This window comes from Bubalus bubalis, chromosome 14 (genome assembly GCF_019923935.1).
Source record: "Bubalus bubalis isolate 160015118507 breed Murrah chromosome 14, NDDB_SH_1, whole genome shotgun sequence".
Lineage (NCBI taxonomy): Eukaryota > Metazoa > Chordata > Mammalia > Artiodactyla > Bovidae > Bubalus > Bubalus bubalis.
Genome location: NC_059170.1, coordinates 60,826,632 through 60,854,432, shown reverse-complemented (window position 1 = coordinate 60,854,432; position 27,801 = coordinate 60,826,632). Strand labels below are relative to the sequence as shown.

General features: G+C 40.2%; 1 protein-coding gene across 1 annotated transcript in view; it reads right to left on the bottom strand.

Moving 5' to 3' along the window:
* Window positions 1-27,801, bottom strand: part of DNAJC1 (DnaJ heat shock protein family (Hsp40) member C1) — a 182,007-nt gene that overhangs the window by 21,725 nt on the left and 132,481 nt on the right. Inside the window, exon 9 of the mRNA XM_025264426.3 lies at window positions 12,756-12,875. Within this exon, the coding sequence (XP_025120211.2) occupies window positions 12,756-12,875 (120 nt within the window). The remainder of the gene's footprint in view (window positions 1-12,755; window positions 12,876-27,801) is intronic.

The window sequence follows — 27,801 nt, the reverse complement described above, 5'->3', positions numbered from 1 at the left end:
CATTAACAAAGAGGGCCTTCCATTAACTTGCGGATTACCTCTATAAGTAATGTAGATGGCCCATTTACTGAGAGAATATACTAACGTCAACAGACAGTAGTATAGTTTTGCAAATATTTTTAGTCTTACCAGCAAGATATTGTAACAACCCAACATATGTTCATCCACTTTCCTTTTTAAATGAGGAGATTTTTAGCACAGGGAAGCAGTTTTAAATTGCATTAACACTTACTAGCATCTGCCTAGGGGTCACTCACCATCTATTGACTTGCTGTATCTCTGAGCTATACATAAGACAGAGTTAAGCAAAAAATTCATAATAAAATAAATCCCCACCATAAAGTATGATGCTATCACCAGACCATAGATTATACTGTGAAAAACCAGTTCCCTTCATGAATAAAACATCCATGGTATTCAAAGTGGATGTCATTGTAACTAGTAAATTGGATCTAGACTTGAAAGTGGATCTGTCCTTTTGGTAAGATATAAGGTTCTGATGAGTGAGTAGAAATTACAAACTCAGTACAGTAGTAATAGAGGACACTAAATAAGATCCAGGGAAAAACAAAAGAATGGTAAATGGGAGTCTATGTAGAAAATGTTTCATGTAGTCTGCAAGTATGCTTTGCTTGAATGAATCACCAAGGAAGAGGAACAGTGTTCAGTGAGAGCTTAATGTGATGCTGACTATTTCTGTGGTTCGAGTAGTCAAAGGAAAGCAACCACTTCTAGAGCTCTGTGGAATTATAGCCCCATGGATTGGCCAGTATCTTGGGACATGAAATACTTGGCTCTCAAATTTGTCTGTCACCTCAGAAAACCCAAATATTTCACTTTGAAGATAATATCTGATCTAGGCACAACAAACAAATAGTGCGGCCTACATACAGGGTTAAAAATAAAGTCTTTGCTAAACCAAGATGATGGTGTAACTTAAATAAGAGTCAGACAATCTGGGTTCTAGTCCCAGGTTGCTGTTAACTAGCTTTGTGGCCTGTGATGTAATTATTATCGAGATTTACAATTGTGTAATGGTTCATAATAACAAAGTATTTTCATAATGCTCTCATGTCACCCTCTAGCTGCCCACTGAAATTTAGATGATAGACAACGAAACTGAATCTCAGAGTGATATGGGGACCTCCAGAATCACACAGCCCATAAATGGCGGTGGTAGGACACCAAAGCCAGGTTTTCTTTCAAATTTTGTTCTCTTCCCACTTCTTTACCCATAAAACAAAAGAGTGCACTAATGATTTCTTTTTAGATAAAATATTTTGTGATTTACTAGATATGACATTATTTATTTACTTTTTGGCCACACCATGTGGCTTGTGGAATCTTAGTTCCCGAACCAGGGACTGAACTTGGGCCCTCTGCAGTGAGAGTACAGAGTTCTAACCACTGGACCAACAGGGAATTCCCTAGGTGTGATATTCTTAATGAAATAGCTTTCATTTCAGTTGAATCACTAAAGATTTATTAAGTACTGACTTGGCCTGTCTCTGTACTGAGAACAGTGGTGTACATATAATAGTGGTCCCCAAGCTTTTTGACACCAGGGACAGGTTTTCTGGAAGACAATATTTCTATGGATGGGTTGGGGGGATGGTTTTGGGATGGTTTAAGTGCATTACATTTATTGTACACTTTATTTCTATTACTATTACATCAGCTTCCCCTCAGATTATCAGGCTTGAGATCCAGGAGATTGGGGACTCCTGATACAAAAGATCTAGTGTTATCCACCTAAAGGAGCTTCTAGTGTGGTTACTTCTTGCATACTTGTTCGACAGATTTCAAATTAACTAGGACTCTTGCCTATAAGAAAGAAAATCATTGTTCACTGCTTTAAAAGTTTTTTACTTCAATATCAGTGTTGGCTAAAGTAAGGAAAAGAGCGATCAAAAACAGGCTTATGCATTGACAGTGTAGGAGTTTGGCCTCACCTCTCAAGAAGGCCAGTTCTGCACTGCTTTACCTGAGTTACTGCTGATCACCAACTAGGTGAATTTAGTAGATTCAAGCCCTTTGTCCTTTGATTTCCCCAGTGTGTCAGAGACCTGTGGGTGATACCTGTCACCCTGCTGAAGTGTACGCAGGCTGGGTAAATACCTTGTTCATCTCCCTTCATCATTCTGTTTGCCTGACCTTAAGCTGTGTCCTCTGTGGAGGAAGACCCAGATGAAAGGACCAAATGAAAGGAGGACAGGGGTCTGTAGGGAGTTATTCCTTTGCTAGAACAATCAAATCAGCCCTCAAGGCCCTGTGACACGGAAATACAGACAGCAAACATTAATAGATGGCTCTAGAAATCCTCCAGTAAAGCTGTCCTTGTTGAGGGGATGGTCTGGCAAGTGTTTCAGTAGAGGCTGAAGCTTCCCCCGCCTTCCTGACCTAGACAGCCGCTGCCAGTACCTTACTCTTTTGATTACTGTAGCTTTATAACATTTTGAAAACAGGACATGTGATGTCGCCAAACTTTGTTCTCTCTCAACGTTGTTTTGGCTACTTGGGATCTACTGTGGTTCCACACAAATTTTAGGACTGTTTTTCTATTTCTGTAAATCAATAAAACTTTTATAATAAAAATTAAGGAGGTAGACCTATGTATATTTTGACATGGACAGATACTAAAAGTAAAATGTTTTGACTTTAAATTTCTAAGTGTTTTACATAACTCTAAAAAAAGCAGTTTACAACAAGGGCTTCTTATGAAAAACCATGTACCCTACACTCAAGAGGCATGCATTTTTGTCCAGTTCTTTAAAAAAAATTTTTTTCTGAGCACTGTCTAACTATTAAAAAAAGTGAATTATAGTACGTTTACAATGTTGTGTTGGTTTTGGGTGTACAGCAAAGTGACCCAGTTATAAATATATATATATTTTTTTTCAGATTCCTTTCCATTATAGGTTATTACAAGATATTAAATATAGTTTCCTGTGCTATCCAGTAGGTCTTTGTTTATTTTATAGATAATAGTGGGTTTGTTAATCCAAAGTTCCTAATTTATCCCCCTCCCTCACTATTCCCTTTGGTAACCATGTGTTTGTTATCTATGTCTAGGAGTCTATTTGTTTTGTACATAAGTTCATTTATACAATTTTTTAAGATTCCATATATAAGTGATATCATATTTGTCTGACTTCACTTAATATGCTAATATCTAGGTTCACCTATGTTTTTGCAAATGGCATTGTCATTCTTTTTTATGGCTGAGTAATAGTCCGTTTGTGTACACATATCACATCTTTATTCATGTGTCAGTGGACACTTAGATTGCTTCTGTGTCTTGGCTGTTATAAATAGAGCTGCTATACAGGGGCAGTTTTCACCATGAGATAGCATGGGTAAAGTATCACCTTCAGGTGAGTTACAGTGCTTTCTTTCTTTTACCAGCTACCTATCACTGAATAAGACATCACCCTAGAAATTATCTTAAAACAATAAACATTATTTTTAAAAACTAAAAAAAAGAAACAGTGCTGCTGTGAACATTGGGATGCATGTATCTTTCTGAACTACAGTTCTTGTCTGTTCTGGATCTATGGCCAGGAGTGGGACTGCAGGGTCATATGGCAGTTCTGTTTTTAGCTTTTTAAGGAACTGCCATACTGTTCTCAAAGAAGAAGTTGTTTGTCTCGCGAAGAACTAGAGCCTCTTGATGAAAGTGAAAGAGGCGAGTGAAAAAGTAGGCTTAAAGCTCAACATTCAGAAAACTAAGATCATGGCATCTGGCCCCATGACTTCATGGCAAATACATGGCGAAACAATGGAAACAGTGACAGACTTTATTTTCTTGGGCTCCAAAATCACTGCAGATGGTGACTGCAGCCATGAAATTAAAAGAAGCTTGCTCCTTGGAAGAAAAGCCATGACAACCTAGACAGCATATTAAAAAGCAGAGACATTACTTTGCCAACAAAGGTCTGTCTAGTCAAAGTGTGGTTTTCCCAGTAGTCATGTATGGATGTGAAAGTTGGACTGTAAAGAAAGCTGAGCACCCAAGAATTGATGCTTTTGAACTGTGGTGTTGGAGAAGACTCTTAAGAGTCCCTTGGATTGCAAGGAGATCAAACCAGTCCATCCTAAAGGAAATCAGTCCTGAATATTCATTGGAAGGACTGAGGCTGAAGCTGAAACTCCAATATTTTGGCCACCTAATGCAAAGAACTGAGTCATCTGAAAAGACCCTGATGCTGGGAAAGACTGAAGGCAGGAGGAGAAGGGGATGACAGAGGATGAGATGGTTGGATGGCATCACCGACTTGATGGACATGAGTTTGAGTAAGCTCCGGGAGCTGGTGATGGAGAGGGAAGCCTGGTGTGCTGCAGTCCATGGGGTGGCAAAGAGTTGGACATGATTGAGCAACTGAATTGATACTGTTCTCCATAGTGGCTGTATAAATTTACATTCCCACCAACAAACAGTGCAAGAGGAGTCCCTCTTCTTCACATTCTCTCCAGAATTATTTGTAGGCTTTTTAATGATGGCTGTTTTGACTGGTGTGAGGTGATACTTCATTGTAGTTCTGATTTGCATTTCTCTAATAGTGATACTGAGCATCTTTTCATGTGCCTATTGGCCATCAGTATGTTCATAGTACTGGTTACAAGTAGACATACCCAACTAACATGCTTATTCAACCTGTATTTCCCACCTCTACCAATAAGCCCTGGTCCAAACTACCACTGTCTCTTGTGAGGACAACTGAAATAGCCTCTTGCTTGGCCTACCTTCCTGCTCCCATAGTTGCCCCGCCACAGCATCTTCTCCACAAAGAAGTCAGAATGACGTTTTAGATCTTGTACTCTTTTGCTCAAACTTTTCCTGTCTCAGAGTAAAATTCAAAATCTTTACCTTGACCAGTAAGGTCCTGCATGGTCCTCCACTACCTTTTGGCCTCATCTTCTCTAATCCCCTCCTGCTCAGCCACATCGCCCTCCTTGCTGCGCTCTGCACGCTCCAAGCATGCTCCTGCCTCGGGGCCTTTGCAAGCACTGTTTCTTCCACCTGGAGCACTCTTTCTCACACAACCTCACTCCCTCAGTTGCTTTGTGTCTCTACTCAAATATTACCTGAGAGAGGACTTTCCTCAGAATTTCACTGGAACCTCTTACTCTGCTTCTTCTTCACAGACCTTGTCACTATCTACAGTTTCTCTTTTACCCCATATGTTCAGTTTCTTTCCGTCATGCTTCTCTGCCATTCTTTAGGGCAACTATCCCTATCTGCATGGTTGCGACTATTGCTGGTCCAGCCCTGGAAGGAAAAGGGCGGAAGAGTTCCCAGGAACACAGGGAGCTGTGTGTTACTTCAGTTCCTCTGAGAAGAAGCTGGTGACTGAGCCACTGCGGAGCTTAGAGCGCTGGGAAGTGCAGTGTTTCTGGACAAATATGGGCCTGCCTTCTCTATTACTAGACAAGGAGAGGACATATTTGATGGACAACTTGTGATCATCTTCCACAACTGATTTAAAAAATTGAAAAACCATTTATAGAATATGTAAGATCTCACATAACTGCAATCTGGTAAACAATACTCACTATAAAGACAAGTACTGCGCTGTGATCATGTTTCTTGTGTCACTAAAATTATTAGTGAGTAATAATATAATTAATTATTAAAATAATTAGTGATAATTATTAGAGAATATTATCACTATCAGGTTCTTCTGCTGTTTCTATCATTCCATTTGTTAGTACACAGGCAGACTGGTTTTTTAAGTTGAAGGCTTGTGGCTACTCACTCCACCCAAGAAAGTTTATGGGTACACTTTTCCCAGTAGCATCTGCTCATTTTGTGTGTCTGTGCCACATTTTGGTAATTTTCACAATATTTCAAACAATTTCATTATTATATTTGTTATGGTGATCTTTGATGTTACTACTGCAGAAAAGATTATGACTCATTGAAGGCTCAGATGATAGTTTGCATTTTTTAGCAATAAATTATTTTTAGTTAAGGTATGTGCGTTTTTTGGATATACTACTATTGCACAGTTAACAGACAACAATATAATGTAAACATAACTCTTACATGCATTGGAAAACCAGAAAATTTGTATGGGTCACTTTACTGTGGTATTTGCTTTAATCTGGTGGCCTGAAATTGAGTCCGAGATATGGCTGAACTTAAATCTGGACTGTGGTTTTCTGTTTGTGGAGTTTCTAGTTGGTCTTTGTTCACACATATGAATTTCTGCAGCTTCTCTCACACAGTCTTTTGTTCTCTGGATCCAACATGGACTTCCTGTACTCTTCACTAGCCGTTATCACCGTAGGGACTTGGGATTTCTATTCACTGGGCTTGGTCCACTTTTTCGAGTGTTCCGTGTCTTCCTCTGTATTGATTTATCCCTCATTTCCTGGAGTGCCATCTCAGGAAACTTTCTAGAACGGGCAGAGTCCTTCCCCTATGTATTTACCATCAGAACTGCTCTGTTCTAGATTCAGGACCATTTCCCTTGAGGGGTGAGGCCACCGGTCACTTGTCTCAGAATCCTGTGCTAAGTGCTCGGCTGTCACTCTGAAATGCCTTACTTTGGAGAGTTTTTCTCCTGAGAAGCTTTAAAGGTCTTCTTTGGTGGTCTCAGTGTTCATGATGCTCCCCAGGATCTTTTCCAGGTATTCCACCCCACTTTAGAAGGCTCTCACAAGTTGGTCTCAGGTGTTTGTTCGTTCCTTCATCCTGGAGAACTTGTCTCTTTTATTGAATAATGCCCTCATGTCTGTTTTCCATGTCTCTTTCACTGGAACTAGCTTTTGGACTGATTCCCTGTATTTCTTCTCTTTTCTATAGTGTTTTAAAATTATTTGTCTTTTTATTCTGCTCTCAAGGGGATTTTCCTGTACAGCTTCAACCATTGTACTTCATTTATTTGGATACTTATTTTTGTTCTCCTTTTGTTCACAGCATACTTTTGTTTCTCTCGACTTTTTAGATGTTAGAAGGCAGGTATAACCTTACTTAAAGATATCCAATTAACAAAACACTAAGAATTCTGTAATACTTTTACTGTGATACATAAATATAAGAATCCTACATAACAAATCAAATCCAGTTTATTAAAATAACATATGATCAAGTAAAGTTTATCTTGGAAATACAAAGGGGGACCTTGGTAATATATTCATCCTTATTAGGTCATATGAGAAAAGTTATATGATCATGTCAAGGGATGTTAAAATTTTTTTAAATTTCACTTCTATTCCTGAACACAACTGTAATAAAATCAGAAGTATAAGAATTGAAGAAAATTTCCCTAGCATAATAATGTATTTCTCATATCAGACTGATACTAGAATTGATCAGACATTGAGTTTTCTTATTAAAATGTTGAGCAAAAAGTCTAATCACTATTATTTGCAATGTAATATTTCTTTGGAATTGTTAGCTAATATATTCAAAGATAACAAAAGATAAAATGGCAAAGCATCTGCAGAAGGTAAGATTATCCTTAAATTGTAATGAATTAACACAAACTCTAATCAAAGTGAGGCCAATGAGGAGGTAAGTTACAGAAATCGGTGCACTAGCACTTTTCACTTATTTGATGAGCAATGATGAAAAACAAAAAAATTTGTTTAGAGACTATGAGAAAGTGTCCTCTCTCACACCACCAGGGACATTGTATATTGTTACAGGCTCTCTGGAGGCCAATTTTAGAGTCACCAAAGGTTCTAAAAACATCCATATTCTTGAATCAAGCAGCTCTATTCCTAGGCATACAAGCTAAGGAAATACATAAATGGAAAGATGAATGAGTTAAAAAAAAAAATCCCAATAAAATTGCAAAAAAAGAAACACTTAAGTGACAATCAGTTGGGTGCTCCTTAATTATAGTGAGGCAACATGGGAGTGTGTAGGTGTTTAGAACAATGATGTGGATCTTTGTTGCCATGGAAGAAGTCTAAGCCTGTGTTTCACAGCAAAGTGAAAAGGGCAGAATACAAACTAATACTGTTAAAATTATGTAATTGTATGCCTGTAGAAGAAGACTGAAGTCTGGAATGACATATAACAGATGTGTGTGAGAGAAAGATTTGGTAACACATTATTATCTATTACTATCAGATTGAAAATTTATTAGATTAGCTAGTGACTCATCTAGCAAGAAGAATGGAATAACGGACCCATTCCTTTCTAAAATTTAATATCTTTAAGGGTTGAAAGGGTGAGGGAGGGAGGAAGAGGAACATAGACAAGGCTGGTTGTCAAGAGAACTTTTCACATACTTTATGTGAACAATGATGAGAAACAAAAAATGTTGTGTTTATGAGACTATGAGGTCCTTTACAACTTGTGTAGTAGTAGTTTGACTCTAAAAGTAACAGCAATAACATGTTTGCCAAAGTATGAGTTAAATTACTAAATTCTACTCTGGATAAATACATAGAAAGTTATTTGTTAAATTTGTAATTTGTTAAAAAATTAATGCAAAGTATATTTTAACTGAGATACATCTAAAGTGAAACACCTACTTTGGATGAAATATTTTAAATATTTTAAATGTTAATATATGCCTTTCAGCATTATATATATACACACACTATATACTTAGTTCACTGATAAAAGTCTTATTTTCTATTGAATGTCACTTATATGTTATTATGACAGTTGTTTCAAAAAATGTAAGTTCCCCCAACACGTATCTCCTCTCTAGTTGTGGCTATAGAAAATAAAATTGGGAATTTTATTATACTCTCTCTTTTTCACCTGCATATGGGAGAGTTATTTAACTACACACTTCTCATATTGGCACTAAGCTAATTACTAAAGTCTGTTTAAATCTATCTACCTATCTTTTGTTTTGTTGCCTACCTGGGCCTTTTCCAAGCAGGCAGAAAATCTCCAATCAGTCTGTTATCACAACCAGAATGCAAAAGATTATGATTCTGGACAGAAGCAGAATCAGCTTACATCCTTTTCAGGCAAGAGAAAAGGATACTACTACACAAGCAAGAAATCTGAGGCTCCCTGACCTTAATTTAAAAAACCTGCAACTAATAATCACATTAAAATTGATTTTACATGCCAGACAGTTTTTTGTTTCCTCTGTTGTTTTGAGTGTCCTTTTGGTTACCACAATTATTTGCTGAAAGGCATATATTAATATTTAAAATATTTCATCTGTAATAAGGTTAAGTCTTATAGTTTAGGTATATTTGAGTTAAAATATTTTGTATTTTTTAAAAATAAAGCTAGTAACATTCCTTGTATTTATCCAGATTAGAACCTAGCAATTTAACTCATAATTATGACAATACTGAAAACTCCTTGAGGAGCAAAATGAGTTTTTCATTGTAATCTGTCAACCCAAATAAAGAACATATACATTCCACCATGGGTACACTCTAACCCCTCCCTAAAAAAGGTCAATTATTCTTGAAGGAAAGAGAGCTCTGCCTGAAGCTACACATTTAGCAAGAAAACAGGTCAAAGAACAGATGTGCAGCGCTGAAGAGAATTGGTACAGGTGATCCGATCAGTATGCAGAGGCTCCAGAGACAGCAAACTGAACTTAGTTTCTTTTCAACAGTCGATACTTAAGGAAACCAAATCTAATTAACACCATAAGGCAAGATAAGTGATCTTCTAAAGGGTGGTTAGCTTTCACTTAACATTCTACTAAAGAACTGTATTACTGTTCAGTCCTTTGTTCTGTGCCTCTTACACTGTTGGTGGGAATGCAGACTAGTACAGCCACTAGAACAGTGTGGAGACTCCTTAAAGAACTGGAAATAGAACTGCCTTATGATCCAGCAATCCCACTGCTGGGCATACACACTGAGGAAACCAGAAGGGAAAGAGACACGTGTACCCCACTGTTCATCGCAGCACTGTTTATAATAGCCAGGACATGGAAGCAACCTAGATGTCCATCAGCAGATGAATGGACAAGAAAGCTGTGGTACATATACACAATGGAGTATTACTCAGCCATTAAAAAGAATTCATTTGAATCAGTTCTAATGAGGTGGATGAAACTGGAGCCTATTATACAGAGTGAAGTAAGCCAGAAAGAAAAACACCAATACAGAATACTAATGCATATATATGGAATTTAGAAAGATGGTAACAATAACCCTGTATACAAGACAGGAAAAGAGACACTGATGTATAGAACAGTCTTTCTTTTGGACTGTGTGGGAGAGGGAGAGGGTGGGATAATTTGGGAGAATGGCATGGAAACATGTTTAATATCATATATGAAATGAGTCACCGGTCCAGGTTTGAAGCACGATACTGGATGCTTGGGGCTGGTGCACTGGGACGACCCAGGGGGATGGTATGGGGAGGGAGGAGAGAGGAGGGTTCAGGATGGGTAACACATGTATACCTGTGGTGGATTCATTTTGATATACGGCAAAACCAATACAATACTGTAAATTTAAAAAATAAAAAAATAAAGAACTGTATTAGTCAGACCCATTTCAGCTGCTCCAGTATAACTCGCTGTTCCACTACATAAGTTTTGTCTTCAGACACTTCTCTTTTAGAGAGAGAGTGGCTTACAGTTTGTGTGTATGTTACTGAAATGAAACATTCAATCCATCTATGGAGATGATGCTCACAGAATGAAAATAAATACAATGTGAGTCTATATATGTGTATACTAAGAGAAAAGTTACCGTGGCACTTTTGGTGCCCCAAAAGTTTAGGCTTATTAAGTATTTATTTCCAAGATACTTCTGGTATTATGAAAATACAACTAAATACTTGGGGAAAAAAATCTCAGTCATGTTTGCTACTTCCATGATAAAAGTAAAAAATATCTATTAATATTATAGTCATGGAATCATTCTCCCTTGGGTACGTCTAAAAGAAAAAAAATTATGGGATGAATTTGCTCTTTACAATTACCTCAATTTTCTAGATCTATGATACTAAATAGCCATCCCAAGGCTCTGTTGGTTACATGTATATTAGCATCTTTCAGAAGAAGGAAATGGCAACCCACTCCAGTATTCTTGCCTAAAAAATTCCATGGACAAAGAAGACTGGCAGGCATAGTGTCTGTGGTGTCTCAAAAAAGTTGGACATGACATAGTGACTAAGCAACAACAATATTAATGTTTAAACTTTCATCTCTCTCGAGAATAAAGGCTAAGATTTTAATGACAATAATTAAAATACTGCTCTACTTTTTATCTGCAGTTGGGCACTATTAAAAGTTAAAGGCAGTCCTCTATTCAAAGGAGACACTTATCAGCCAATTGAACTGTAAGTTTTGGGGCCCTTTTAAACCAATGCCTGTTTTATAACTCTAAAAGTATTTTAGCAGTTTTTAATAACAGTAGTTATAGAGAAGACCATAGTACTTAAAACATCAGTAACCATGGAACATCTTTAATCTGGTCAGATTACTGATAAGGCAAAGGCATTATTAACTTATCTTTACAAACAACCTTACAACAAGATAATAAAATGCATATACCCTAACATTCTTAGTCACTTAAGATAACTGGTCTTATCTTGAAAAAGCAAAAAAACAAACAACAAAAAACCCCCCAAAGTTATAAAAGTAAAAGCAAGGGCTGACTTACCACAAGATCAGACTTTAACTCTTAAAATAATTAAGTCTTTTAAATGTGATTTTAAAAAGACCTACTATATGGTAGTAAATACATTAATATACAATTTGAAATTCTCAAAGCAGCTCCTGTCCAAATAAAAAATGACAAGAATGTTTTGTTTCTGAATTAAAAAATGGAAAAGTTTACTGTGAAAAATAACTTTTATGCAACAGGTGGGTTTTTGGTTTTTTGGTAGTTGTGCTTATTAATAATTTTGCAGGGTTTTAAAATTGTTCATTATCAAAGACCCAAAAGTATAGTAACAGAATTGAACGTGAGAAATCTGAATCTTTGATTTCAGAAACTCCTTCAATATTTTAGATCTATAGGATTTATTTTAAAGTAGATAAATTTAGTAAACAATATTTAGTCATTTATGAAAATAAGGATCATATTGATGAAAATAAAGATGTCTCCATTTCAAATTAAACATTTACTGAATATATAGTACATACCTGGTGCTATAAAGGGTACTTTTCTAAGATTCTCTGCCCTAAATTTCCAGTGTTAAATCTAAAGCTTTCCAGATAAACATTTGGTTTTTTAAATGGTAGGTGTGACTAATCATATAGATTAAGTTATATAGGATTATATATTATTTATATTTACAGTATATATAAATAATTATTTTATATATACTTACAAAGTTATATGCATATAAATTTTTTTTGTTAAGCAACTTGTGAAAATGAATAGTAGGTATCATCCTTTAAATAAAAACATAATTGGAATATTGCTCATTTAACTAATGCAAACCACCAGTCTACCTATAGCAGTGTGTACTTCAATGTTAAGAAGATCCAGCTGAAATCGAACTAATTCTGATCAGAGAACTAGTGGATTAGCCAAATATTCATTTGGATTTTTCCATAACATCTTACGAACTTTTGGGCCAACCCAATATTTTTTCCCATAGCTAAAGGGGTCACTCTAAACACAAAAAGCTTAAGTCTTCAAACACTAGAATTCCTCACACAGCTGTTAATTGTAGACCAGGGGACCGGGTGACATCTACTTCTTGCCTATTTCGTTAATGGTTTACTTCCAGGTCCTAAAAGGATTGGAGCCTTTCTCCAAAGATAATGTTGGATGTGTCCATGTCTGCCTCTACATAGGTGGCTCTCTCTGGTTTGTCACTCTCCACACAATGCAAATCTGAATGAACTCACATCTGTCACGGATCGACCCAATTCGTGGGCAATCTTTTCCCATCGACCTGGGGTCCCTCCTGGGAACTTCACCATACTTCTTGTCAGCTGGCTGAGGTCCTCTTCTGTCCATTCAGGTGCCTGCAGAACATTAAAGAACAACAATGTTTGCTAAAACATTTAATAAGCCTGTGAAATTAAGTATTAGCATCATGCTTTCTGCAAAAAGAACAATGTTAAAATGTATCTATAGTTTGAATGAAAGGTCTGAGTTGCATATTTAACGTTATGAATGTATGTTAGAATGAACATCGTTAGAATGTTCCCGTATATACTAAATAATGAAGCAGCAGCATTGGGAACCCAAGCTCTTAAAGACATTTAAAAAAAAGGTAAGACAGTCGTTTGGAAGGGCATTGTGTGTCACAGATACCTCATGTGAGGTTCCTATAGAAGGTCTCGAAGTTTAAGAAGTTTTTCACTTTTTTAATGTAAATGAAAATGTGAACAAGTAAATGTACTAATTCCAAATCAGAACTGAGACAGAATTTTTTGTTCATTCTGTGTAACAGTAAGTCTAAAAATCATGTTGTCAAGGAGTTTAATTTAGCAAGTGCTAGCATTTCATAAAACTTGAGAACAGAAACGCCTGCAACCAAGACTTAAACCATCCGATCCATGCAAAGAAAGCAACACTTCCTTTTTGAGAAGGTAAACAGCTTCTTAAAAGTTGGTCAAATGAATATGAAAATACCTCAAAGATTATAAAAATCTTATTTGCAAAAGCCAAAATTATAAAAGTGTGCATATTCTCTGCATTTTATTGAGCATTACCACTTGGTGAGAGCCAAAGCTGAGAAAAGCAAAAGAGAGCATCATCAGATAACAACTAATGACATTACAATTACTTTATGCTACAGCACCGGTTCCTACCAGAGGCAGTAGCCGTGCTGGTGTTATACTCGACTCGAGGAGTCAGCAGAGAGACGGAGGGAGCCACCTTATTTTCCTTTAATTAAAAAGACAGAAGGAAGGAAGGAAACCTTTGAGACAAATACCTTTTCTAATCACCATTTCCGATAATGAACAGGCATACATCAGGCCGTTTGCATTACAGAACCATCAGCACAGAACAACAGCCGGAGGTGAGTGACCCCAGGGACTATCTCCACAGCCCCAGCACAGCGTCTCCCTGACACTAATCCTCCCTGTCATTCTCCCACTGCGCTCTAACCACACTGACATCCGCCCGCCTCACTGCAAGCTTAACGGGCCCTTCCTGACTTCTTACTGTCTCCCCCAATCAATGGTTCAAGCGTGCTCTTTTCACCATGTCCAAATGGCAGCTTCACTCAGAATCAAAGTGCGCTGCCCCTGTTAAAGGGCTTTCCGAAAGGCTCTCCTATTTGCATTCATTTGCAAAGCAAACTACTTTTATTCACTTTGTTCTGCTATCAAGAATGTTCCCTGAAGCAGATAAATTGGCATAAATACAACCTGCCACTTAAGAGTCAGTAAATAATAGCCAATAGTAGGGAGGATTTTATCAATCATTCTATTTTGTATCCACTAAAAGCTGAAAGCCTCAAACATATTCATCAGTACGACCCTTATGAAACATGCATAAATTCACTTCTATAAAAAAGGTGGCCTACACTGAGTATGGTGGTAGTCTCTTTGATATTTAATGAATATCAGAAATCTAACTCTCCATAACAGATCATTTAAGCATGTACACTGAAAATTATTTTTTTACTGTTTATTTGTTTTTACTTTAGGGGAAAAGTATTATTCAGTTATTATTTAGAGGGACATAATTGGATTTTCTAGGAAATCATTTTTGCTAAAAAGCTGCAACTTTAATAATTATACCGATTGGTAACAGAAATGCACGCATTCCGAAGACTTTATATATGCTTAATAGTCTAGAGTCATACCATAAAAAGCACTTAGTTGATGCTGCACAGAGATACAGTATTCAAACCGTCCATTACTGAAATTTCACAGTAAATCAAATCATCTTATTTCTGTATTAATTATAACATACATTCTTGGAGCAAATAAAATTGTCTAAAATGTTAAAAATATATGCCATTGTTTCATACAGTAAACTAAAATAACATATTTTTAATAGATTGGCCTTCCAAATATGTTGCATGTATGAACAATGGGCATTAAGAATTAACCTAATTTTAATTCCTTGTTAATGGGTCTAAAAGGACTGTGCCACTTTTTTCTGGAAAGGTAAAAATTTAAATCAGATATTTAGACAGATATCCTAAAAATCATCAACTACTTTGAAAATCTTTCCCTTTAGTTTCACTGTTATTTCACAGCCATGATTTTATTATTAATATTAAAAAACCAAATCAGTAATAACTAGACCATAATCTGAAATATTTGAAGAGAATCCTTTTAGCAGTTCGTTATTCTCTGTTCCAGCCGTACAGCACTTTGCTGACTGTAATTCCTCAGTAATAGTCGGCTGTGTCTTTAGAAGCAACAGAGCCTACTGTGATCCAGCTACCACGGCCGCCGTGAGGGTGGCCACGGTGTGAATGTATTCTCCTTGTTCTAATCTGGAGCCAACTGTAGCTGTGAAAGTCAAATGAATGCAGAAGAATACTGCTTTGCCACTTAAAACCACGTATGTGCAATATTACTGAGACACTGGGCCAAAAATTCATCTCTACAGCAAAGTAATGGAAGATACCACATGGTGTGGGGGCAGCTGTTGTGACTCCACAAGCATTCCCGTTTTGCATCAGAAAAGCTGTGCTCTGGGAATAAGTCTCCATACTGGATAAAAAATAAAAAGTTTTCAAAATATTTAATATTTTTATGTGATGGACTCCAAAATAGATCTACTAAAGTAAGAGCTGATATAACATTTCAGTTGTATTCTGTCTACACCTTTGGGATAGATTTTTGCCATAAAACAAGCTATCTTCAAATATTTAGTACCTTTGAAAATCCGTAATATTCTTGGGGATAGGAGTTGGAGGATGTAGGGAAAGCACGCTATATTTTTAAAGTAACCTATATACACCTTGGGACTGACCTATAGCTCAGATGGTAAAGAATCTGCCTGCAACGCAGGAGACCTGGGTTTGATCCCTGGGTCAGGAAGATCCCCTGGAGAAGGGAAAAGCTACCCACTCCAGGATTCTTGCCTGGAGAACTCCACGGACAGAAGAGCCATGGGATCGCAGAGCTGGACGTGACTAAGTGACTGACACACACACACCTTTCCCCTCACAGAGTTAGACTATAAAATGTTAATTATAAACTACCATGAAATTGATTTGGTACTGAAAACTTATGACCCAATTAAAAATGTTTAATGTACTTATTGCCTTTTCATACTTTAATGACAAAATCTATTTGTTTAATAAATAGTAGTGAAACTCTAATGAATATTTGTTGAAATAACTTATTAATGATCCTTATTTATGCAATTACAGACCTTACAATTTGGGAATGAAGTTTTTAATAGATTCAACTAAACTCATAAATGCTCCAATTTTACCTAAGAAATAATATCCTTACATAGCAGCAACCAGTTAAAAATATCAGACATATATCTAATAATGTAGATGGTGTATCTAATGATCCAGTAGCCGGCTACCTTCTAATTCTATAATCTGTACTGACACTGTGTTTTAGAATATGCATTTGGCTTTCAGCTATTAAATTTTCATTTCCAAATTTGAAAATTGAGCACTTAATTGACTATATATGTAGATAAACAGTATATTAAAAAACCAAACAACAAAATTAAAAACAAATCACTTCACAAATGTCTTTTCACTCTTTGGAAAAGAAACTCTTCTTTGAAGAAAAGCTTGCAACCTGTCCTAAGGTATTATCACAGTGTTGTGACCCTTGAGGAGCACCACCGTGACCAGGAAGGTCTCCTCGTCTATGATTTAGCTATCTTGCCAGAGGAGAGATGCCCTCTGGATCAGTGATCCTAAAGTGGGGTTCGGTGCCAACCAGCAAACCAGTTTTGTTTACCTCCTGTGACACAGTTCAGAAACTTACAGCAGCTGAATACTGCCACCAGCACCAAGTGCAGGCCCTTCCTTTAGAGAGTAGAAGCCAGTTGTATTAGTCATCAAACCAGCAAGGTGACGCACACCAAATGCGAAATCCAGTCCTATTTAGCATGATAGGATGACAGCTTGGTCAGCTTTTAAAACCTGGTCCTTTACTATAGATGATTTGAGAAACACTGCTCAAGACAATGCAAATAGTTCAAAAAAAATTTTTTTAAAGCAGTAGTAAATGGGCCCTTGAGAAATGGACTCAAAGAGGTTTGATCTGTTCCTTTTCAAAATATTTTATGCTAAGTGTTGGAGGGATTCAGCTTCTAGTAAAAGATTAGGCAGAGGAACAGCAAAGTGCAGAGCGCCTTTAGGTCTGTCTGGTTCTGTCTGAGGAACAATAGGACCCGGGTGGCTGGAGCAAAGCGAGCAAAGGTGGCAGGGGGAGGAGACAGGCCCTATGGGCAGGAGGTAAAGTCACAGAAGGGTCAGAGACCACTGCAAGGACTGGGACTCATTAACTCTGCCCGACACACGAAGTCATTGGAGAACTTTTTTTTTTCCCCTTTCGGTTGGTTGAGTGCTTATTTTCTTCATTGAGGAAGGCTTATTTACAAAACTGTGGGTCGAGGGGACCCACACAAGCGACTGCACGGACAGTGCTGATAGCTCAGTTCTGCAAGACACCACAGAGTCGCCTTCCTTCCAAGGTAGAGTGAGACCAGGTGTAGGGACACAGGTGGCCCATGACAACCACATCTGGAATCACGGATAATTTGGTTTGTGACAATTTATTGCACAGCCCCAACAGTTGAGCAATGAGGAGTAAGATGGGGGTGTGAGAAGAATCTAAGTCTTTAATGAGAGTACTAATCTCTGCCTTTCTTATTCCGTCACTCACATTCTGTGGCCATTCAGAAAGGAGTAATCATAAATAAATGTAATCAAGGGGATGGGATATATTTGTCCAGAAATGTTTTTACATGGAAAAATGTGTGAAGTCTTACTTGAAACTATGATATACAATATTCAAATTGTAACCCAGTGTGTTCTAGAATCATCTTCATAATTTAATATTGTAATAAAGAGCTGGCTCCATCTTATGATGTCTGATTGCCGAGAGCGTTGAAGTCTCACTTCTGTCTCTTCCCCTTATGCACTACATCTGGGTAAGCTTTTCAGGAAGCCTGGGAGATTGAAACCTTGCAAGTCCCCTCCCTGTGTACAAGAACCCTTATCCCCGCCCCACTCCACAATAAAAAGCCCCAAACCAGCCTCCTTTTCTTGCTCTCTCAAGTAATTTTTGGGCCAACAGGTAAAGCCTCTTTTGTATCATCTTGGTGTGCGTGACATCAGTCCTGACACTGGAACCAAATTTCGGGTGTGGAGGTGGTGACCCCGTCCCCGCTAGGTGGCCACAGCAGTTGGCATTAGAAGCAGGACATTCGAGGGGTCACCACTACCTGGGGTTTTCTTCTCTTGCTTTGGTGTACTGCCTGATGCTGCATTTGCTGAGTTCTCCCAAGCCTCTGTCATAGATTTAACCCACCACAGTTGGAAGCATCGATGATTGTTGTTTACAGAGAGGGTATGGGATCAGGGCCCTCCCTGAAGTAGCTCTGGTCCTGCATCTTAGCCCAGATTCATTTGTGTCTTAGACTGAATTGTGTGTCTTGATTGATGGACTCAGAAAGACCTTGTGACCTACCGGTTGTGTGTCTGCACCAGACATTGGTCCTGAAGAGGACTTCGGGGATTTGCCTGGTGGTCCCCAGTGCAGGGGGTACAGGTTCCATCCCTGGTCAAGGAACTAGATCCCATATGCCACAACTAAGAGTTGGCACACCACAACTAAAGATCCCTTATGCGGCAGTAAGACCCAGAGAAGCCAAATACATAAATATTGAAAGATAAAGAGGGCTCAGGGGAAAAGACAGATTGCATAGACCCACAGGGTGGTCACTTGTTTGGGAGAGCAGCAGTTCCTGTTTGAAGAGCTGATTTACTGAGATTCACACTCCTGAAAGCAAACAGTTCACTAGGACCCTGTAAGATGCTTTTCCTGCATCTGCTGCCTATGTGTCTTGATCCTCAGATCAGAGGATTAGACAGAGAAACACCCATGGCATCCCTGTGGCACAGCCAAGTTGAAAATACAACCACTGTCATGGCCAAGGACCCTACTCCTGATCACACTGATGTGAGGCTCTGGAGGAAGAAATTTATAAATTTGAGCAGTGCAGAGAAGACCTCTCAAGAATATCCAGTAACTACCACCACCACCACAAAACAACCAAACCCAAACAAACAAAAAACCCTGACACATGGGGAGTTCACTCACCTACTGGGGTTGCTGGAATCAGAGTTGCTTAAACAGGAGAAGTCTGTCTCCTCACAGTCCTGGAGGCTTGATCTACAAGATCAAGGTGTCACCAGGGCTGGTTCCTGATAAGGCCTCTCCTCCTGGCTTGCACACGGTCTCCTCGCTGCATCCTCACTGGCCTTTCCTCTGCGTGTGCACGCAGGGAGAGTGCGCCCTGGTCTCTCTTCCTCCTCTTATAGGGACATCAGTCCTATCAGATTAGGGCCCTGGTGTGACCTCAGGAGCCTGGCAGGCTGTAGTCCATAGGGTCACAGAGTTGGACACGACTGAGCGACTAAGCACGCACCAAGTACCTCCTTAAAGGTCCCATCTCCAAATACAGTTGTGTGGGAATTAGAGCTTCAGTGAATGAAGTGGGAACACAGTTCAATCACTACAAGAAAGAAGTGAACAAAAACTGAAATGGAAGTCCACAATGTGGCACAGTTGGTAACAAATTTTACTGAAAAGAATTTCTACAAAAGGATAAAAAGGGCAGACTGGCTTCTGCACATGTATTACACTGGTTCTGAATTAATATTTGCTGAAATATAACAACTGGCAAACCTTTATGGCCTTAATCAATAATGGGGCTCAAATGACAGTTACACTGGGCATCCCGCTAAATTTAAATAAGGTGGCTCCCATAATTGTTGGGAAGTTACTAAACGTGATAAAGAGGACAAACAGGTATGCCTTACCTCAACCACAGAAACTACGGTCTTGCCTAAATCCCTAATGATCAGAGTACCCACTGTGCTAAAACGTGCCACAGTGGTCATGGACTCTGACTCAGCAAGTAATAAAATTACATCTTTGTCACTTACAAATTATCTTGATAAAATGGAAACCCATGGACCTCTTCCTCCCCCAGTGAAATAGTTAATATGGCCCAATGTAAATTAAAAGTCTTTAATGATGGAGACCCCTTAGACAAGATGTAGAAGCAGTTATCATCCCTACTGCTTTGCTATTTAATAGCCCCGTTTGGCCTGCTCTTAGTGTTGGTAAGAATGAATGTGCCTCACAGTGTGGATTACCTCAACCTTAATGCCATGGGCTTCATTAAGGTCAGTGACCACACCATCGTGATTATCTGGGTCGTGAAGCCTTTGACTGTGTGGATCACAATAAACTGTGGAGAATTCTGAAAGAGATGGGAATACCAGACCACCTGATCTGCCTCTTGAGAAATTTGTATGCAGGTCAGGAAGCAACAGTTAGAACTGGACATGGAACAACAGACTGGTTCCAAATAGGAAAAGGAGTTCATCAAGGCTGTATATTGTCACCCTGTTTATTTAACTTATATGCAGAGTACATCATGAGAAACGCTGGACTGGAAGAAACACAAGATGGAATCAAGATTGCCGGGAGAAATATCAATAACCTCAGATATGCAGATGACACCACCCTTATGGCAGAAAGTGAAGAGGAACTACAAAGTCTCTTGATGAAAGTGAAAGTGGAGAGTGAAAAAGTTGGCTTAAAGCTCAACATTCAGAAAACGAAGATCATGGCATCTGGTCCCACCACTTCATGGGAAATAGATGGGGAAACAGTGGAAACAGCGTCAGACTATTTTTCTGGCCTCCAAAATCACTACAAATGGTGACTGCAGCCATGAAATTAAAAGACGCTTACTCCTTGGAAGGAAAGTTATGAACAACCTAGACGGCATATTCAAAAGCAGAGGATGAGATGGCTGGATTGCATCACTGACTCGAAGGACGTGGGTCTGAGTGAACTCCGGGAGTTGGTGATGGACAGGGAGGCCTGGCGTGCTGCGATTCATGGGGTCGCAAAGAGTCGGACACGACTGAGCAACTGATCTGATCTGATCTGATCCTTAAGGTCCCCATAGCCAGCCCCACTGAAACCAAATTCGTCCAGTCAGCATCTGGTAAATATTTGGCTCTTGCAGATTCATTGAATATTTTTTGTCCCTGCCTATTTTACCAGTCCCTTGACTGCAGTTTGCCTTTGCCTCCAAAGGACACACTTTACCCAGCCCATATGGGGTACCTGGGCTTCACAGGTGGTGCTAGTGGTAAAGAGCCTGCCCACCAATGCAGGAGATACGAGACACGGGTTTGATCCTTTGGTTGGGAAGATCCCCTGGAGAAGGGTATGGCAACCCACTCCAGTGTTCTTGCCTGGAGAATCCCATGGACAGAGGAGCCTGGCAAACTTAAGTCCACGGGGTCACAAAGGTGGACACGACTACAGTGACTGAGCACACGGGCCCGCCTGTCACTGTGCACAGGCTCTGAGGGCGAGCTCTTAACCGCAGCCTGCTCTCCAGGAGCTCAGGTGTGACACTGTGGTCTTCTCTTTGGCACACTCCTTTAGGACATACAGATACAAGGAGCTCACGAAAAAGGGGATGGGCTGTTGCCTCACACATAGGGTGGGGCCCTGTCACCTTGATCAAATTCCTTAGAAGTATTTGGGAAACTGAAGGCTGCTCCATCTATTTGACACTGTCAAGAAATAGCTATGGACTCTCACCACCCACAACTTCTTTTAGGCTTTATATTCTAGAGGAAACATTTCTCATTTACAACTTGTACTTTATGCTGTTTACTTGCAGACTAGCTCACCTCGAAAGGGGCCCCCTCTAACAAAAGTTTCTAGAATCTGTCCAAATTGTAAAGTAACATACTCCTGTTCGTGTCCCCCCGAGACTCCTTCACTGCAGAAGTTTTGGCAACCTTCTCCCTGGTGTCAGAATACTAGTTATGTACATGGAATGGCTTTAAAATGGTAAAACCATAAATATCTGGACTACTAAAATTAAACTTTTGGTCTTTTCCAGAAACTGCTTAAAAAATGAAAAAGCCACAAACTGGGAGCAAATATTCATAATATCCAAAAAAAGAGCTGATTCACAATTTATATATCCATTCTCCTACTGATAAAAACATTTGAGTAGTTGTTAGCTCTTGGATATTACATATTATGAATACAGCTGCTCTGGCATTTGTGTATAACTCTCAGTGCTCATATGTTTTCATTTCTCTCTAAATACCCACTGGTGGAATTGCTAGGTCCTACAGAACGTATACATGTCACCTTTTAAGAAACTACGTTAAGTATTTCTCCAAAGTATTGTTTTATACTCTAACCAGCAATAAATTGCTCCAGATCCTCACTCACACTTGATGGTACCAGCTGTTTTATTTTTGACCATTCTGGTGGGAATGAATTGTATCTTCTTGTAATAGTTTGCATTTCCCAGATACCAGATGATCTTGAGTATTTACATGTGTTTAATGGACAACTGATGATCTACTTTTGTGAAGTATGTGTTCATTTCTTTTGTTCATTTGTTAACTGGGTTGTTTGTCTTTTTATTATTCACTTGTAAGAATTCATTGTATTTTGTGGACACAAGATTTTTGTCAGATATATGTGTTTTGGATATTTTCTTCTAGTTTGTAACTTGTATTTTCATGTAAAATTCTTCAACTTTTATTTTGAAATAGTTTTAGACTTACATAATTTCCATATACTCTTTGTCTGGCTAATAATGATGTTAACGGCTTACGTAACCACTGTGATTACAAGCTTCCAAGATGGCCCTCAGTGATTTTTACCTCCACCTATGGATGCCCTTGTTCAGTCCCCTCCCACGCCCAGGGCTGACTTGTGTAACTAATAAGATACTGTAGGAATGACAGTGTGTGACTTCCAAGGGTAAGTTACAGAAGACACTGTGCAGTTTCTGTCTCGCTGTCTTTTGGATCACTCGGCTCTAGGGAAAGCCAGCTGCCAAAGCACTGAGGACACTGAGGTAGCCCAGGTGGGTAGTGATAGGAAGAGACAGCGTCGCCCTCAAGATCAAAGGGCAAACATTCTTACTGTCTAGTATAGGGGAGATAATTGCCTCCCTCTGTAGGAAAGGACAATCGTGCTTACTGTTATAAAAAAAAAATCTGGGTTCCCTAAGCTCAGGATTCCTCTTCTGTAACCCAACCCACTGGTCGACGAGGGGGTCATCTGCCCCTCTGCCTCGCTCTGTGGGAACCAGCAGGAAAATGGCAACGCTCTAGCTACTGCTATTGCTGTGAGTGATAAAACTGTCCTTTATCTCCGGGTGAAGAGTCTCGTGTCTTCTACCGCATCCGTGAAATTGGCGGCTAACTTATTTACTTGCAAGTGGGGTAGAATCTCCAGTTCTTTACAGTTTTGGTAACAAGGATAAGATTCTGCCAGAGACATGACTTTCTGAAAGAGGAAGCGTGAGAGCCTTGCACAGACCTGAGGGAAGGCCACGGGAACCTTGTAGTGAGTATGCTGGTCAAATCATACAGTCAATGATGGAGGCACATGGCCCTTCCATTATGCCTGTTAGCAAGGATTAATCATGGAGGTGGCTGCGGGCTAAACACCAGGGAACAGGTTCAAGATTCAAGACAGCTGCCTGACAGGTGGCCTCTCTCTTCCTAACTCTCGTCTAGACTGGGGCACTACCTCCTCCACTCTGTTAATCGGCTTCAGGTCTACACCACTGGAACAGCAAGTACTAAAATTCACTGTAGTGCTGTTCCTGTTCAGGCAAAAGGTTCTGCTCTCTTTCAGATAATGACAGACACACACATCTATAATGACCATGAAAGAAGAGAAATTCATGGGTGTAAATCAGGCCAATCATTCGAACAATGTCTGGTTTACTTGGGAGTTCAGGGGGCAGGGTGTGTAACGCTCTTAAGTTGGGGTCCCCAGCCCCCAGCTACAGACCAGCACTTCACAGCAGGGGGTGAGCAGCGGGCGAGTGAGCGAAGCTTTATTGCCACTCACATCCCTGGTGTTACCGCCCGAACCGCCGCTGGCATCACTGCCTGAACCTCCTCCCCATCCCCCTGCCCTGTTTGTGGAAAAACTGTCTTCCACGAAACTGGCCCCTGGGGCCAGAAAGGTTGGGGACCACTGCTCTTAAGGACAAATGGAATAGCTGGGCTGTCTTTCCTATATCCTGTCGACCTCAGGTCTATTTGGAAATGACAGTAAAAGGTCTTAGAGGTTTTGGAAGTGGGTCATGGCTACTTTGGGCTTCCCTGGTGGCTCAGATGGTAAAGAATCTGCCTGCAAGGCAGGAGACCCTGGTTCGATCCCTGGGTTAGGAAAATACCTTAGAGAAGGGAATGGCAACCCACTTCAGTATTCTTGCCTGGAAAATTTCCACAGACAGAAGCCTGGTGGGCTACAGTCCACGGGGTCTCAAAGAGACGAACACGACTGAGTAACAACACAACACAACCCATGGGTACTTTTATCCTTTCAGGGAGATCTACGTGAGACAGATAAACTCTTGTAAGAAACCAAGAATGAGGCCTTGATTAGTATTCAGGTTCTTATTACTTCAGACTGGATTTAGAATGCTGATGTAAGTGACCAACTAGAGAATGAGAAATTAACCCCAAGAAATCTAGGTAAATTTCTGGGATCAGCCTACCACCCTGGACAAGTCCTCAGCCCTTATGTAGAAACTGAGTAAGAATTAAGAGATGTTAGTGATGGGAGAGCAATCGTTCTGGATTAAGGTGAACTCCACAAAGAAAGTCAGCACTGTGTAAGCTTGAGCCAGCCAATGGACACCCCATGACCTCAGCTAGAAAGCACTGTGGCAACAGTGCTGTGGCCAAGACTCCATGCTCCCAATGCAGGCAGCCCAGGTTCGATCCCTGGTCAGGGAACTAGATCCCACATGCTGCAATGAAGATCAAAGAGCCCACATGCCACAACAAGACCTGGCACAGCCAAATAAAAAAAAAGATGAAATAGATGGTGTCAGTGACAAGGACCTCACCACCTGATACAGATCACGGGTCACCCGAAACTCTACAGTTGCATTTGGCTTGTCCAAATCAAAACTTAAAAGCACCCTACTCAAATCAGGGGCTTCCCTGGCGGTTCTGCTGATAAAGAATCCTCCTGCAATGCAGGAGACCTGCGTTTGATCCCTGGGTTGGGCAGATCCCCTGGAGAAGGGAAAGGCTACCCACTCCAGTATTCTGGCCTGGAGAATTCCATGGACAGTATAGTCCATGGAGTCGCAATGAGTTGGGCACGACTGAGCGACCTGTACTCAAATCTGTGAGTATGGGATATAGTATGTGTCTCGTTTCAGCATTCCATCTGGTACTTTAAATGGACTAAACTGCTTCTCAGTGTACTCTGAAGGGACTCAAACCCACAAGGCTGCATTTGCACCCAACTTGCAAGCTGCTGGCATGCGGTCTGCTTTTGAAGTCCCACATCTTCGTGACTGTTTTGAGCTGTAAGTCTATGACTAATGATTCTGTCAAGTGGAGCCCAAGACAAAAGAAAACAGCCTCAACCTGGAGGCATCTCTTGGGTTTTGGACTTGTTGGCTCCTGACAGCTATCGGGTAAGCACATCCTTTTTGAAAAGCATCCATTAGCTTGCTCTTGAACTACTCTGAAAAAGAATGCCTGGTTTAAGGAAGCTTTGTGACTCTCCAGTCTGATACCGCGTTTTGGAGTGAGTCAACATGGATTCAGAGACTCATTAGTTGAGAACGGCCTAACAAGCATTGCTGATTAAATGGAAATGGTATGTTTAAGAACCCAGCTGGCCTCGCCCCTCTGGCACCTGCTTTCGACATGAAAAAGTGGCAGCTATCCTCTCTATTCCACCTGAAGCAAAGCTGCTGGCGCAGTGGGGCCCTTGATGCACAAAGGTTCTCTACATTGCCCGGGCTTTTTTCACTGATAGCTCAGCCAGTCATAAACCTGAGAGTATCCGACCTCAGGACCAGCTATGAAAAAAACAACAGGACCTCACTGTGCTCAGAGAGTAGAACTGCGAACTGCCTCCTCACCACAGACCCTCTTCCAAGTTATTGTTTTGCCATTCCCATGTGATCAGCCACACCATTATGGCTCTTGAAGGTAATCTTTGTCATGTTTCCAGCTTTCTAGACCGTGTGCAGTCTGTCAACAGTATGCCTTTTATTGCAAAAGCCACTCAACGGTGGGCCAAGAGTTAAAGTATCTGATGGAACTCAAAAATTGATTAAAAAAGATTTGTGACTCTCTCTCTCTCACCTCCTCCTGGTCTTTACACCTTAGTAAGGCAACTGGTCACTAACTGTCACTTTCCCCAGAAAGGAACCCTATCTGAGCCTCTTCCTGGGTAATGGGTAATGATTAGGATGAAAGGAGAGGCAGGGTATTGAGATTTATTTAGAAAATTTGGGATTCCCACTCCGATTCTGGCATGATGCTTCCTTCCCTTTTGACAATCTCAGACCAGTCTGGCTGGTATGCCTTATGGGTGGCAGTCCAGCCAAAAGGGGGCATAAGGGTTTCAACCTCAGTTCTGGTCCAGATACCTAGCTTCTCCTGTTAGAGTCACATGGTCTTAGGTCATGATCACTTCACTGAATAAGTAGTAGTGTCAGTTGCTTAGTCGTGTCCGATTGTTTATGACCCTGTGGACTATAGCCTGCCATGCCCCTCTGTCCATGGGATTCTCTAGGCAATAATACTGGAGTGGATTGCCATTCCCTTCTCAAGAGGATCTTCCCGACCCAGGGATCAAACCCTGGTCTCCTGCATTGCAGGGAGATTCTTTACCATTTGAGCTACAGGGAAATCTATACTTGTCACCAATTCAATGCAAAGTGGGGGATCTAATGGAACTTTGTAAGTTGTATAAAATTACTTTTTCCTCTTGTACCTGACCCTTCCAGGAAAAAGGTCTTGGTACACGGTCAGGGATTTAAAAATGGGAAAGCTAAAGCTACTAGAATGAGATACCCCAATTTTATGGCACTGGAAGAACAACCATCTCAAAATATGGAAAGGAAACAGCTTGGATCCTGAGAGATGTGGGGAAAGGGAGGAGTGTTCATAATTCTGTCTTTTAGAATAGGCCCTGAACACTCTCGTGAAAGAAATGCCCTGGTACTACCCTCTCAAATGGTTGCAAGTGCCTTAAATTTAGCTGGCCATACCACAATTTGATCATTATTCCCTTAAATATTTCTGATGATGCTATTAAAAACAGCAGATAGCCAGATCCTATGCCTCCCAAGCTAAAACATCCATCAACACCTCTGAGTGTCACCTCCATCCTCATCCCCATGGCCATCACTCATTCTGTGGGGAAGGAAAATGTGACCCCGCTGGTGGCACAGACCCGCAGGACAGGCTGGGCTGACTACGTTTAGGTAGTTGTTCAACAGAACAAAGACTAGACCCCATTGTGAAAACTGCACTGGCCCAGGGACTTCCCTGGTGGCCCAGTGGCTAAGACTGTGCTCCCAATGCAGGGGACCCGTGTTCGATCCCTATCAGGGAACCACATCCCACATGCCCCAACTAAGAGTTTGCAAGCCACAACAAAGAAAAGATCCCGCAGGCCACAACTAAGACCTAGCACAGCCAAATTAATAAATATAAAACTGAACTGGCCCAGACAGGAGGCAGCATAGGAAGCAGCATCAACTTGTTCTTCCCTGTACTCAAAGAAGTCTCATATGTATCCAATAATATATTCCCACTGCCCTAACAATTGTAAATAAATTCTCTTTACAAGGTCATCATTTGCATGCACCTCAGAACTACTCTTTCTGTGTGGAAGCAAGCCATTATGCAAGGAGATCAAGCCAGTCCATTCCAAAGGAAAT